General features: G+C 48.5%; 1 protein-coding gene across 2 annotated transcripts in view; it reads right to left on the bottom strand.

Moving 5' to 3' along the window:
- The window catches only part of OTOF (otoferlin), a 95140-nt gene that overhangs the window by 65083 nt on the left and 14522 nt on the right, over positions 1 to 15535 (bottom strand). For both annotated transcript variants that reach the window (XM_037009485.2, XM_037009484.2), the window contains exons 2-3: positions 15015 to 15073; positions 449 to 534 (exon numbers count right to left, since the gene is read on the bottom strand). In XM_037009485.2, the coding sequence (XP_036865380.2) occupies positions 449 to 534; positions 15015 to 15073 (145 nt within the window). The remainder of the gene's footprint in view (positions 1 to 448; positions 535 to 15014; positions 15074 to 15535) is intronic.

The following is a 15535-nucleotide window of genomic DNA, read 5'->3' as shown; positions in this document are numbered from 1 at the left end:
TGCATGAGTCCATGGAAATCAGAGAGGCTAAGCAGCTGACTGAGGTGGGGCCTGAGGTCCGGCTTGCCTGGCTCCGAAACCATGGCACCAAACTACCTCAGAGCTGCGCATCCTCCACAGGTGTGACGTTTGCCCCCAAGGCTACAGAGGGTCTTTAGGAGGATGTCATCAGCCTTCACTCTGGCTTGTCTGCAGGGTAATGGTCACCCAGCGTAGTGGGAGGGGGAGGCTTAAAGGAAGGGACAGGAAGTATGATGGGGGTAGAGGGTCTTTGGATGACAATATTGGGATGGCTGGGGGACTCTGAGGACAACGCATGGCGGGGTTCTTTGCAGGTCAACCCAGAGCAGGTGGGGGCTGTGGGTCCCCTTTTAAGCTCAAAGGAGAGGCAGCCAGGGAGCAGGGCAGCCCCAGTGCCTCCAGACCATCGCCTCCCACCCAAGCTTACTTGTTGCTGAAGACTTTGCTGTTGAAGATCTGAACCTCGAGCATCTCACTGCTGTCGATGCTGCTGGCCACTGGCCACCGGAAGGTCTGGGGAGAGAGGGACAGCTGTGGCCTTGGGTGGAAAGGACAGGGAGGGGTGTGGGGGGTGAGGAGAGCCCTGGTAAGGTGGCCCCCATGTTGGTCCAGCACTCCATAGGGAAAAAGTTCACACCTGGAGTCTCACTGAAGTCAACTGCCACCTTGCAGTGTGGGTACTGTCATCCACTCCTCTTTCAAGGATGGGGCTTAAAGAGGTCCAGTGACCTGCCCAAGGTCGAATGGCAGGTGGAAGAGCCTAGAGCTAACTAGGACTTCTGTCTCACGGCCCAGGGCTCCTTCCATGGCCTCACAATCCTGGGGTGTACTCGTGAGTGGGGGGTACAACCAGGTGGGGCCGGCTTCAGGGCACAGCAAGGATGTGGGTGTGAGCTTGGTTTTTGCTGTGCTCTGAGTGGAGTTGAAAGTGTCCAGCGCTCTCCATTTGGAATCGTCCTGGCCAGTCCAAGCTCTGCCTTGAGTGGGAGGTCCTGGACTCCCCCATTCAGATCAAACTGCCCCTCACACTGGCAATGTTAATTATGGAGACAGATTTTAGCAGTTTATTAGGGTCAGGTCCACAGAGAAAGGACAGCCTGTCTCCACCTTGCCATTTCTAGAGTTACCCTCACCACTTCTACCTTGGCTTCATTCTTAAATCAATAATAATAGTAAACAGGAAGTTGAGTGGGACTTTTCCTAATGCCCCAGAAATGGCACTGGGGGCCCAAGACAGGCCAAAAGGCACAGAGCACCCGGTCCTCTGAGCTGCCAGTAGGCAGGCAGAGCCAGGCACCTCCCGCATGGCTCCTCAGAGACCTGCTCCCCCAGCATCACTCCAGCCCTCTTCCCTCCTGGGAAGTCAGAGAGGACTGGGGAAGGGAAAGCTGGAAAGCGTCACATCCTAGGCCAGCTTTCTGTGGCACTTTCCTGGGAGAATAGCTCAGAGAGGTTGAGGCACCCGCAGGAAGGGGAGTGACATCTGCCTGAGTAGTGGACTGGCTGATCTGTCCCCTGAGCCTCTCGGGAGCCCCCGGGGCAAGGACAGTGACCCTGGAGGAGCCTGACATATGGCTGTCGGGTGCATCAAGAACATGGGTTGTGCTCTGTGGGCCAAGCGGGTGCTGCAAAGGTAGTCAGGCTCCAGCAGGCCTGCTGACATTCTGTCCCAAGCTGCCTGCCAGGGGAGGGGTCCTCAGCCTGGGGAAGGCTGCTTGTGGGGCCTCACCGGGCATGGGGTGGAGCTAGGTGTCCAAGGCTCGGGATCCAGACTGTCTGGCAGGCCCTTCGGGTCTCCGATGGAGCCTACCCACATGCCAGCTTGCGCAGGCCCTCCACACTGCCAGCTTCCAGAGCTGGGTGGAGCTCCCGAGAAGCTGCCACACAACAAGCAGGCCACATCCACAGCAGAGCCCAGAAATCAGACCGCGTTCTCCTCACCCCCAGCTGTGCGTGGAGTGGGAGGCTGATGTGGAGGGCATGAGCTGGCATCCCAGGCCCGCTCTGTGCCTTGAGCCACAAGCCAAAGAGGAGGGAGAAGACCAGGCTTACACAGATGCCAGATGGAGTAGGAAGCCCTTCCCGACTCGACTCAGAATAACTGCAAATGACCAGAAAGCTCAAGATGCTGTTGAGAGATGGGGCTTTGACAAAGAAGCCGGAAGGCAGTGACTTAAATTTTGTTTTGATTTTATACCTCACCAAATTCAGGCTGCTTGATAGGTTAGAAATAAATGATCATCACTAAGTTAATGATAGCCACCATTTACAGAGCACTTTGCATTATGCAGGGGTCTGAATGCTTTAGACACGTTCATTGGTTTAGTCTTTACTACAGCCCATGAGGGGTTTTATAGACAGAGAAACTAGGGCTTTGGAGACATCGCATGATTGGGAGAAGTCCTGTCAGCGGCTGAGCAGACCCTGCAGAGGCTCCGGACAGCCCACCCGGCAACAAAGCTGTGCTTCCTTCTCATAGTGTGGGGACCCTGGGGCTTGGGGGCACTGGGCCAGCATGGCAGGTCACTGCCTTCATGTCCCCTCTCTCTGGAGCAGGCTGAAGGTTCAGCTGGAGCAGGCAGGTGAGGAAGGAAGGCACCAAGAAGGGAGGTGGAGGGGGTGCTGAGCAGGGCCAGGGAGGACTTCGGAGGCCTTGGACTCAGAAGAAAGCAGGGCAGGAGGAGAGGAGCCTGGGAGAGCACATGGGCCTTTGGAGCTGCTTCTGCTCCGGCTGTCTGGTTGTCTCCAGCTCTGATGAATGTGTGGTTTTCTTCATGAAGTTGCTGTATTGAGCATCAGGGAAACAAACCAGCTCACAAAGGCCCAACTCATTGGCCCCAGTGCCGAGGTGAGAGGGCTGGGGTAGTTGCCGAGAGTCCGTTTTTCTTGGGATGAAGCCCTTCCTGGTGTTTGATCCACCTGAGGGCATGTGGGTGGGAATTTGGCTTTGGCAGGAGAGAATTAGGACTGAGAGGAGATGATGGTGGAAAGGCACCATGAGAAGAAGGAGGTGTTGAACAGTGACATTAATTAAGTGAACACAAAGGAATAACGCAAGTCATTTCAGGGAAAAGAGACCCAGAGAAGGAAGCTGCTGTGACTTCCACTTTACCCATGGCCACGTGCTGACTTGCCCAGCAACTGAAGTGCAATTTAATGGGTCACAAGGGCCAAAAGGAATGAAAAGCTGGTTGTCACAGGCCAGTTTGCCAAGTGGAGGGTCGGGGAGTCAGGGAGGGCTGGGGCAGGGAGCCCTGGCAGGAGAGGAGACTGCAGGGACAGCCACCCGCCTGGGTAGATGACTGGGCGCCCTTTCAGGATCTACTAGCAGGAGGGCACACACTGAGCACTGCCAGAACAGAGCCGCAGGAGGAGGCGGCCCGAGAGAGCCAAGCTAGAGCCGCTTGGCAGCGCTGGGAGCGAGGCCCTTCTCAGAGGCTCTCCGCACAGAGGAAAGGTCCAGGGCTGGGGGAGTCCCAGAGCTTCCTTCCGCCCGACATATCCTTTCCTTTTCTCACTTCTCTACCCCACCTTCTCCACCCACACCACTCTCTTTGTTTCTGTTCCTTCTCTGCTGTCTTCTCCTCACCACATCCTTTTTAATCTCAGATCGACTTTTCTCCAGTTCTGTCTCTGTCCCTTTTTCAGAGGTTCTCAATCCCACCTGTGCATTAGAAACACTTCTGGAAGCTTTAAAAAATCCTAAAGCCCAGGCTGCCTTTGAGGCCGGTTAACCCGGGCTCTCTGGGGGTGTCCGGGGTCTGTGGGAGGAGGTCCATGCGCAGCCTAGGCCGAGGAGCCTCCCGAGGGAAAGACCATGAGGAGCAAAGCAGAGGAAAAGGTCCACTCCTCCGCCCGACCTCGGTGGTCCTCGCCCTGCTGGGCTCCGGGGTGGAGCAGGGGGGGCTTCCCAACATAACCAGCCTCCCAGCTCAAGGGAAGGGGCTAAAGAGCAGAACTGGGGGCCCAGGGTCACTGAGCTCCAAGGACGTGCCCACTGGTCACTTGTCTTAGTTCTTCGTACAACTAACAGGTGTAGCCCTGGCTCTGCCGCTAGTTAGCTGTGTGACTGGAGGCCACCCCTGTCACTATGGCGCCTCAGCTTCCTCATCCGTAAATGAGGGTGACAATCGCTATGTCACTGGGCTGTTGAGAGAACCAAGTGGGGTCACACAGGTAACAGGATTTTGTACATGACACAACACTGTAGAAATTAGAGGCATGATTTATTTTGTTTTATTATTATTTTTTCCCGGGGGAACTTTGGATCTGCCTGGGACTGACCCTCACATCTCCCTGACCCTTCACTCCCTCTCCCTCCCTCCCTCCGTCACTTTCTGACCACCTCTTCTGCCTTGGTTTGTCAATTTCCCATTTCTCTTTCACCAGAAAAAAAATTATTTCTATTGTCTCCTCATTTTTGCTGTTACTTCCTTTTCCCCGGTTGGGGTGATGTACACTGACATGTGCAGAGAATGCAGCAAGACCAGACAGGGAGGCTGGGGGCTCAGGACCCCGGGGCCTGTGCACGCTCCTTCAGAGCCAGGGGCACAGCTGTGTATGACTACTCAGAGCGTTTCTTACTAGTAACCAAAGCTCACAGCAACGTGGCCAAGATGTGCTTCATTTATAGGTGGGGAAGTGGAAGGTGTGTGAATTGCTCCAGGGCACATAGCTGCCTGGTGGCAGAGGCAGGATTTGAACTCAGTTCTCTGGATTCTTAGCTTAGGGCTTTAGCCACTAGGGACCCTCTTCTGAAGCTAGGGAGATTAGCTGAGGCTAAATCTCAGAGGGGTGGCTCTGATCATCCTTCTGGATAGTTAGCAACAAAAACATTTATTTACTGATTGCTGATTATATGCCAGGCATCAGCTGCCTACTTTACATACATTATATAACTTAATCCCTACTTTTCAGATGAGGAAACTGAGGCTCAGAGAGAATTTTCCCAAAGTTATCCTGCTAGCAAGTGGTGACATAGCTTAGTAGTTGAGATAGGAGCCAGACCCCCTCAGAAGCCAACTGCCATGTAGAGAAGCCCAGGCCGCCCTGCCAGGAGACCCCATGGAGAGAATGTGAAGCCATGAGGAGACCCAGAGGGCCCCCTACAACAGCCAGCACCAACTGAGCTCCCAGCTGGATGCAGGTGACACCACATGGAGCAGAAAAACTGCCCAGCTGGGCCCAGCCAGCATGCAGAATCGCAAGAAATGTTGATAATCACACTAAAATGTTGATAATTTAAGTCACTGAGTTTTGGCATGGTTTGTTACACAGCACTGGACAACGGTGGCATTGCGCCATGCTCTCTGTGCCTCTTTTTAAGAGTAGACTCATGCCAGGAAGGTTTGTCCCTGGTGGCAGAGCCGGGTCCTTGCCCCGCATCTTGCCTCCCACACACCAGCTCTTTGCTCCCTCTCCTTCCTATTGCCCCAAGAACTTGAGAGAGAGCTTGACTGTTGCTGTCAGAGCAGTCCAGAGCTGGAGCAGAGCAAAAACCCAGCTTTGTCTCATCCACTGAGGTCTCCCTGCACCTGGTGCAGGGCCTTGCACATGGTGGGTATGCCACAAACAGGCCGCACGTGGCTGCCTGGACTGCAGCGCTGCTCCTTCCCAGCAGTGTGAGCTCGGGCAGGTTAGTTCCCCTCTCCCTACCTCAGTTTCCCCTCTGTAAAGTGAGGGTGACAGCCACAGTACTGCGTCTTCAGGTTATTGTGAGGCTGGTGAAGTGCAGCATAGTGCCGGGCACAGGGCAAGAGCTATTAACAAAGCTGCTTATTATAGTGGTCCCTATCTTTTTGTTGTTAGTTCCAGGAGTCAGAGCAGGCCTGGCATTCTTGGGGGCAGACACAGAGGGGACTGCAGAGGGCTTCAGGGGACAGAGAGCCTCTCTCCAGCCTGAGGCAGCATCAGCATGATTCCCTTCCTGTGGCCACAACAGCTGAGGGTTGTGTTTTCTATTTCTGGAAGTATGCTGAAAATTGGCAGCCTCAACTCTGCCAAGGGAACCCACACATAATCTAAAACCCCACTCCATCTCAGCCTCCAAACACTCTACGGGACCCAGGTAGTAGGTAAGCCGAACATTGCCACTCAAGTTGTCACAAGCCAGAAAGACAGATTCAGGGACAAACGTTTGCTGAACACCTTCTGTGTGCCAGACTCTGGGCATGGCATTGCAGGTAGCGCTGAGATGCAGGGGTGTTTTTCAGTCCTGCAGGAGCTTCTGGATAGTTCGGGAGACACAGACCCTAAATAGCAGCCTGTGATAAGAGCACTGACAAGTAAGGAGTTAGAGACAGAGGGAGGGAAAGAGGACCTGTGTCTGGAGGGGGGTCTCAGGAGCCCTGGGGGTGTGATGCTGTAACCCAGTTTGTCAGCTCTTGGTTTGGCCTTGATCTGGCTGGTATTGGCCAGGTGGCAGAGTTAATTGTATCCTATCAGCCCAGTGATCGAGGATTCCACAGAAAGGTTTCCCTGATTCAAGTTGGAAAGTGACCTAGGTTATCCTGGCTGCATCAACTGGGTCTGGAACCATCCTCAATCAGCAAGACAATGTCCTTAAAGGAAAAGTCCTCTAGATGTTCTGGGGAAATCTTAGATTGTGTTGCAAAGCTTTAGGGTGTGATGGCAAGAGACTACCTTGAGGATTTGAAGGTGTGGGTTCATTCCTTCGTTCATTCTTTTGCTCAGCAATATTCCCTGAGCCCCATGCTGGGTGCCAGGACACTGATGAATGGACAGAGGAATTCCTGGCCCCAGGGACCTCACAGCCCTTGACTTTAGGTACAAGTGAAAGAGGGCAGATAAGGCCAAGGCCCCTACCTGCCTCGCCTCCCCCAGCTGATGATCTCTCCCTCCTTAGGCTCAGAAGGCCCATGGTCCATTTTTGTCTGTATTGGGTCCATCTCCCCACTAGAATGAGCCCTTTGAGAACAGGACTGAGTCTTGTCTACTTTGCAAGTGGCTATAGGGTTCAAATCCTGATGTAGCTACTTATCACCTGGGCAGATACCAACCCTGTGAGTTATAATGCTTGTGTGAAGCTCTCACCCCAGTCTGTCAACTACTAAGTGCTTGGTAAATAGCAGCTACTCTTCTTACAATTCCTACAAGTACTGTTGTTATTCTGGCCTCCCCTCTGGTCCACATAGGGCCTGCTTAGAGCTAAATCAAACTGGCTTGAGGTGGGCTCAGTGTGGCAAATCCCCTTGCCCCAGAGCAGGGTCCTCTGTTAGTTGCTGGCCTGCCCAGAAGGTATATGTCTCTTTACTTCTCCAGAGATGTAGGTTAAATGCAGGAGCTCAGGTTCCAGCCTCTGGGAAAGGAGACACCCTGTCCAGGCTCTGTTTCCATCCATTGTTGTCTGGAGCATTGTCTTTCTTCCATGGCCACCTCTGCCTCACTCAGATTCCTTAGCCCTGCCTGCAGCAGCCCCTCCCACCCTTGTCTGAGTAGAGGAGGGAGAGATATTTGTTTTCTTGTCTTTTATTTCATTTTCCAACCATACAAGGGTCCTGAAAGACAAGTAGAGCAAGGGATATATTGCCATGTTATAGAAGGGGAACGTAAGGCCTGGACAGGTTGAGTGGCCAGCCCAAGGTCACAGAGTTGGTTATAACTGGGCAGGGATTGTAGCCCAGGTCTCATGACTCCCCGGCCAATGTGCTTGGTATCTCACTGAGCTGGTTTCTGAAGGCCCCTGGGCATGGTAGGTGAGAAGAGAGACTTTCTGGGAAGCCAAGAGGCCTTCAGAAGTTTGACAAGGGGCAGCTGAAGTTCTTGTTCTAGGCTTGTTCTGGAACCACTGACTAGCTGGTTCTTTTGGGGGTCAGCCCAGGAAGTTTAGGACTTGTCCAGCCCAGTCTGGGCAGACAGATGTAGGCATGGGTGCAGTTCCAAGCTTTCTTCTGGGGCTCTGCTGACCCAGGCCCTTTGGCCCTCCTTGAGCTGGGGTAGGAGGGTTGCCTCCCCTGCTTTGTGGGTTGTGCATTGCTGACCAGGTGGGCAGCCAGGCTTTGGGCCACTTCTCAGAGGGAGGAATGGAGGCAGGGTGCATAGAAAGACCCCATAAAGGCCTTGCAGGGGTGGTGGGGGGTCAGAACCAGAAGCAGCTTCCAACTGCTGCATCAGAGTACATTTATAATCTAATTGAGACTTCAGAACCCTGGCTTTGCCACTTCCAGCCCGGGGAAGGACACGTGCTCTCTGAGCCCGAGTTCTGTCATGGTAGGTTGCTGTGGAGACTGGGTGAGGGGGGCTTGCTGCGGGAGCAGCACAGCGAGGTGCTGGAAGCTGCTGTCACGGGGAAGAGATGGGCAGATCCCTGTAGGGTGGGAGGCCTGAGCAGCCCAAGTCATTTAGCATGCTCACCCCCATTTCACTAAGTGCCAGTGGGTTCCCTATCCGCCTGCTGGTGGGTAGAACTTTCACCAGGTGAGAACCCCATCTCCCCATCTCGCAGCTGCTCTCTGTTCTTGGCCACGTGCTCATAACTCCCTGACCTCCATGCCATTCACACCAACCCCAGCCCCCCAGTCCCCCAGTTCCTGGGTCCTTTTGTGCTGCTGAGCCTGCTTCTCCCTCCGGGGTATCTCTAGCCTGGGGGCTGGCACACACAAGGTGCTCAGAACGTGGTCCTGTCCTTGGGGACAGCAGGGACCGATCTCCACCTGTCCTGTGTTGGGCACCATTGGGAAGAGGAAGGACATGGTGATTAACTTTGAATGTCATGTACACCTGTGGCTCAGGTGTCCCAGGGTGCAGCTGATGGAAAGGGGTGGCAGTGCCCTTGGGAGGGGCATCAGGTTGCTCGCTGGCTGGAGCCTGGAGCCTGGGTGGACATGTCGCCAGGGAGACTGGGTGGGAAGGAGGGAGTTGGACGCTCTGCCTGGCCTAGGAGAGGGCAGAGACCAAGCTAGGCAGGACTGTGGGAGAGCGGGCCAGCCTGCCTGCATCTTTACCGCCCCCACCCCCCACGGTGGGCCTGACTGAGCCACTGCGGAGGTAGGGAGCAGGCAGGCTGTGTTGCTGGGCAAGCCTGAGGCTCAGAGGGCTGACTGAGTTGCAGCAACAGCTCTGACCTCACGACAGTCCTTTATTTTATTCACCATTTTACAAAGAAACTTTCCATTAACAGCTTCCTTTGACAAATGAAACTGAGGCTTAGAAACTGAGGCCGAAGATAGTACACCCAAGAGGGGGAGAAGGCCAGGACAGAACCCTCCTTAGCTCTGGCAACTCACTTTAATGGATAATTCAATAGTCACTGGTGCAGTGGGAATTGAGGGAGACAGTCTCTGGAATGATGGGGGTGAGGGGGGACAGCCTGGGGGCAGTGATGGCCAGTGGTTGATGTTGAGCCGGGCCAGGTGAGAAAGTTGAGGCTTCTCCGCCCTATGCTTGCGGCTTTGGGTCCACAGATACAACTGCATTGTGTGGGATGGGTCCAGGGTGAGGAGGAGACGGAAGTTCTGGGTGGCCCCTCAGCCAGGCAGCTGCTCTGCTGAACTCCCAGCCCAAACAGCCAGGCATGGGAGGCAAGCCCAGGAAACAGGGGTAAGTTATACTGGGGGTCACAACAGAGCTTCTCCTTTGTGCCAAGATGGAGAAGCTACAGAAACAAGAGGGAAATGTGGATTCCAGGAAGTAATAAACAAACAAACAAACAGTCAAACAATTAGGAGAAGCCAGGGGAAACAGAAGGCTGTCTGAGGTGATATGTGTCAGGGGGGATGGAACCTGCCCAGGGGGGGCAGCGTGGGGGCGAGCCGAAGCAGAGTGGGAGAAGAGGTGGGGAAATCTGTGCAGTCTGCTCTTGGCCCTCCCTGGTGTTACCTGGTGAAGATCCTTGCCTGCTCTTTTACTGATAAATTGGGGCCGCAGTCCTACTAGGGTGAGGACTGATAAAACTAGATGTTGATAGACCAGCTGTTCACACCTTCTCTCACTGAAACCCCAGAGTTAGTGTGTTCAAAATCTAGCCTGCTTTCTGTCAACCATGTTTCTCCTTAAAGGCTGAGAGATGAGACCCTGCCTGTCTCTGTGGTGACTGCCCATCCCCTCCGGGGCTCATGCTTGCCCTTCAACCCTTAGGGACTGATACTGCCAAGCTTTGGATGCTTCCCCAGGGTCCAGGACATTCCCCTGACTGCCAGACATAGTAGCCTGTACTGGGGAAGTTTGAACAGGGCAGGGTAAATACACACTTGGAGAGGATATGTCCTATAAAAGCAAGGCAACGCACTAAACAATATATAGCAACTGGAGCCGGACCATTAGAACAAATGGACCATAAAGAAATACATTAGCAATGTGAAAAAAGGACAAAGAGTTGTAAGAAAAAAGAACAAATCAATAAATTGGAAGATCGATTTGAAGAACTCCCTCAAAAGACAGCAGGAAAGGATCAGCAGATGAAAAAAATGTAAAAGCTAAGAAATAGCAGCTGGAAGTAGTGGTGCTGACATCTGATAGGAGTTGCAGAGGAGAGAACAATATAAAAACTGAATGGAGCGAATATTTGAAAAAAATAATGGAGATAGAATTTTCTAAATTAAGTGAAAGATGAAAGGCCTTGTATTTGAAAAGAACTCACAAAATAATGCAAAACAGGAAAGATAAGGAAACCCACAGTTGGACATGCTATAATAAAATTTAAGAATATTAAAGAAAAAAGAATTATATTTTTTTTTTCCAGAGAAAAAGAAAAGATCACCCATTGAAGTCAGGTGGTTATGAGACTCAACAGCAACAGGAAATCATATTTTCAAAGTTGTAAAGAACTTTGAGCCTAGAATTTTATAGCTAGTCAAACTCTCATTCAGATTTGAAGAAATAAGAAAGCTATTCTCAGCTTTACAAAGCTCTAGAAGCCTTGTTACACAAAGACCCCAATTAAAAACTTTTGGAGGAAGTACTTAAAGAAGAAGAAAAACAATTCCAAGAGATCCCTCAAGGAATATGAGAAATAAAGGTGCTCCAATATCTTGGTGAAGATCATTGTTGCAAAAAAGAGAAAAGGCGGCCAGGATAAACAAAGGAAAGAGAACACACAGTTATAAGCCTAGGATTACAATTCTAATCTAGACAGTATCAGCCCGAGGGTGTTGGCTGAGATAGGGAAATCAAAGAGACATGAGAGTATTAAAGTAGTTGTCCTGATATGGGAAAACTATGATTATTGATTTGTTTTCAAGGTATCACCAGGGATAAACAAAAAAGTAAGGAAGTATTTTTCTTGAAAAAGAAACAAACCCAGAATGTGTAACTTTCAACTAACAGAAGAGAGCCTGACCTATCTAGTAGAAAGCTGGAAAGTAGAAAAAAAGAAATAAACAAAAAGTACAGTAAATGGAAAAGATAAAATAAGATGGTGGTAGAAAGAAGCCCTATAATTACAGCAATTATAAATAGATGTAAATGGATAAAGCTGATCAAAACACAGAGACTCTCCAACTGTGCAAGAAAATAAGATCTAATACCACATGTGCTAAGAAGACCCACCAAATTTAAAAACAGAAATGTTGAAAATGAGAACATGGAAAAAGATATACCAAGAAAATAAAAGGATTTGAAAAGATAAAGCAGGCAAATAATGTAAAATTTTCTGAGAGGGTGATCTTGTAAATAGTTTCTAATAGGCAACTAGTAGTACAGTTTCAAAACACCTCAAGCAACAGCTTACAAGAACTGCAGGGGGAATAAATCAACAGTTGTAGTAGTAGAGTTTATTGCAATTATTTTTGAAACTGAAAGATCAAGCAGAGAAAAATAAGCAGAAAATTTGAAGAACTGAGTAATACAGCTAATAAGCTTGAGCTTACATAATAAGAGCTTGAGCTTAGTTTGAGCTATTATATATAAACCCTACACTGAACACATTCCTTTTAAGCAAAGGGAGCATTTATGATCACGAATGAGGCCATAATAGAAGTCTCAATAAATTCCAATAAATTCCATATCATACAGACTTTGTTCTTTGATCATAATGCAGCAAAACTAGAAATGAATAAAATAAGGAGTCAAAATGTAATATGTATTTGGAAACTAAATAACATATTATTTTATAACTCTTGGGCTTAAAAGAAAATAAAGGAATATAAGAAACGTTTAACACAATAATAATGAAAACACTACACATAAAATTTTGCGGGATAAATTTAAAACTGATATAGAATAAAATTTATAGCTTTAAATATATTTATTAAGAAACAGGAAAAGTTAAAAACAATAGGCTTATCACTCAACCCAAGAAGTTAGGAAAAAAGCCTCAGAGAAAAATAAAATAAACAGAGAGGAGGGAAATAATTAAGAAAAGGGAAGAAATCAATGAAATGGAGAACAACAGGGGAGATTAATGAAGCCAAAAGCTGGTTCTCTACAAAGATTAATAAGAGAAACAGATCTTTAGCAAGACTGAACAAGAAAAACAGAGAGAAGATATAAATAAGGGAAATATGGACTAAAAAGGGGGAAATAATTACAGGCACAAAAATAAAGATTTAAAAACATTACAGTCAAATATGTGCCAATAAATTTGAAAACATAGATGGAATGTAAAAATGCCTAGAAAAATATAAAAATCCAAAATTGGATTTTTGCAAGAAGACACAAAGAAATTAAAAAGGGAGTCAAAGAGCTCCTTCCCCAAACCATCCAGATTTAGATGTTTTTACATTTGATTCTTCCAAAATGACAAGGAAGAATAAATCCCTACTTTATGCTTGCTGTTCCACATTCATTTTATGTATTATTGAATTATGAAAATTATACAAACATAGATGTATAAATTGTAAATAGAAACACTTGCCAATTGAATCTAATAGTGTATTAAAAATAATATGTTATGAAATACACTAAAGGAGCAAAATTATGATTGTTTCTGTGCAGAAAAACTTTTGATACAGTTCAACAACATTTTATAATAAAAACTCTTAGTAAACTAGTAAGATAAGGTTAAATAGTAAGATCCTAATACAACAATTATATTTGATGATGAAATTCTAGATGCATTTATTTCCTTTAATATTAGGAGCACAGAAAGGATGCCCACCCCCACCATTACTATTTAACATAGAACCAGAGATTTTGGCCAATGCTCAATGGAAAGTTAAAGGAGTACATGGATAGGATTGGAAAGGAAGAAATAAAACATGCTCTTTTTGTAGATAACATGATCATATATGTACAAAAAACAGAATCAATAGACAAACAATTAAACTTAATAAGAGAGTTCAGCAAGTTTGCCAGATAAAAGTGGGACTTACAGAGGAAAGGAAAGCATTTCTCTATGCAGCAATCATAAACTAAAAATGTAATAAAAGTAGGATACCATCATGAGGACAACAAAACCATCTAGGAAATAATCAGGAACATCTAAGACTTCCATGTAGAAAACTTAAAAATCCTAATAAAGGATGGTGAATGAGTAGATGATTTAATATTATAAAAAACTGATGTTTTCTTAAGTCAATTTTCTAATTCAATGAAATTTAATCAAAATTCCAGTTGATTTTTGGAAGGACTTGATAAACTTACTTTAAAAGTTATCTGCAAGAATAAAGATCCACAAGTAAGTCAAACTTTAAAAAAGAAGAGTAAAGAGAGGGCACTTGCCTCATCAGATATGAAGACATACAAAAAAGGCATAATAATTAACAGTGTGGTAAAGTTCAAGAACACACAGACTAAAGGGATAGAAGAAGAGAAGGTGCAGACATAGACCTTAACATGACTGATTGTCTAACAAGTTGTGCTAGGAAGAGTAGCTTCTTATGTGGGGAATAAAGTGCACCTCGATCTAAAACCACATACAAGGTAATTTTATACAGCTATAAAATCAGAAAATGTAGGAAGATATATTTGTAGCCTAGAAGAGGGGAAAGACTTCTTCAGCAAAACTTGAAAATGGACCAGGATTAAGAACTTGCAGTTCCTGAGGGATACCATAGACAAAATTAATAGATAGATGGCAGACAGAGAAGATATTTTCAATACTGAAATTCAACAAGGGGTTGGTATCTAGAAGGTACAAAGATCTCTTGCACATCAGTGACAAAAAGATAGCTATATGGATAGGGAAAAAGGGTAAAGAACATGGAAAGGCAATTTACAAAAGAAGAAACTTTAAATGTATCCTTAAAACAACAACGGGGTACCACTGTTGGACTGGTGAAAAGATGCAGGCGCAGATGAGGATGTGGGAAACAGGAATCCCCGCGCACTGCTGGTGGTAGGTAGACCACAGCAGTGCTGTGTCATGTTAAGTGTATGCACACCCTGTGAGCCAACCACCCCAGGTCCTGATGTACATCTCAGCGATGTGCTCCCACAAGGCCAAAGGGGACATGCCTAAGAATGTTCATTGCCTTTCTGGTGGTGGGGAGTTGGAAGCAAGATGGGGCTTCCTCTCTTAGGGAGTGGATAGGTAAAATGTGCAGGGTAACCAACTCATTGTAGTTTGATCAGGATTTTTCCGGTTTTAGCCCTGAAAGTCTGCGTCCTGGGAGCCCTCTCTGTCCCAGGCACACGAGGATGGTTGCTCATTGCTCACCCTGATGTGTGTTGGATATGCCTGTGGAGTACTGTGCAGCAGATTAGAAGCAATGTGATACATACACATATATACATGCATAGAAACAGGAGTGGGCCTTGTAAGGACCAACGAGATAATGTGCTGTAAACAAAGCAAATAATTTACTCAACCTGCTGAGGCTTAGGTTCAAAAGAAAAGAAAGCTTTCCGGGGAGACACTGAGGGAGAGGTACCCCAATAGCTCTTTGAGAGAACGGGCTGAAGTCCCTGTGAGACTGGCTTTGTTGGAAGCCTCCCCCAAGCCCTCCTGCCACTGCCTCCTCCCAGGAAGCAAACCAGAAATGGGGAGTTCTGTGCAAGCCAGCCCCCCAGGACTTGGGGCCGGTGAACCCCAGGAGGCAGGGAGTGCCTGTTTTCCTCTGGGCTCAGGGCTTGAGCTGCCTCTAGGGGCAACCTACCTCATCGAAGTCAGCCACATCCTCACAGTTCTCTAGGACCCGGGAGTAGAAGCATTGCCCTGGGTGGGAGAAAGGAAATTTTAGAGCTGGGCCTCCTTGGACCACAAGCTTGGGTCCGACCTCTCGGGTCATCATAGCGTTTGGATTCGCACAACACTTGTGGTCAACTTTGAGGCCTCCTATCTTGGCAGCACTCTCCCAGATGAGGCAAGTTCCCATATTGTCTTATCTGACCCCCTCAGCAACCCTGTGAGGCAGGCAGGTCAAAGGCCATTAGCTCCTTTTTACAAAGGGGGATATTCAAGCAAGAAGGCCCAGGCTGGTCAGAGGTAGAGGGAGTGGAGCCACAGACTCCCTCCCACCAAGCTGCTTTCCCAGCAGTTGTCTTGGCCCCTTTCTGCAGTGTCCTCAGCTCTGCTGCCTTCCCTGGCCTGCAGCTGTCCTGAGCAGACGATTTGGCCTCAGGGCGGTGGGCACCCTGCCAGCCCCCTTCCATGACTGAGTCTGCAGGTGGGCCCAGG

This window comes from Manis javanica, chromosome 1, assembly GCF_040802235.1.
Source record: "Manis javanica isolate MJ-LG chromosome 1, MJ_LKY, whole genome shotgun sequence".
NCBI lineage: Eukaryota > Metazoa > Chordata > Mammalia > Pholidota > Manidae > Manis > Manis javanica.
This window is presented reverse-complemented; position numbering and strand designations above follow the sequence as displayed.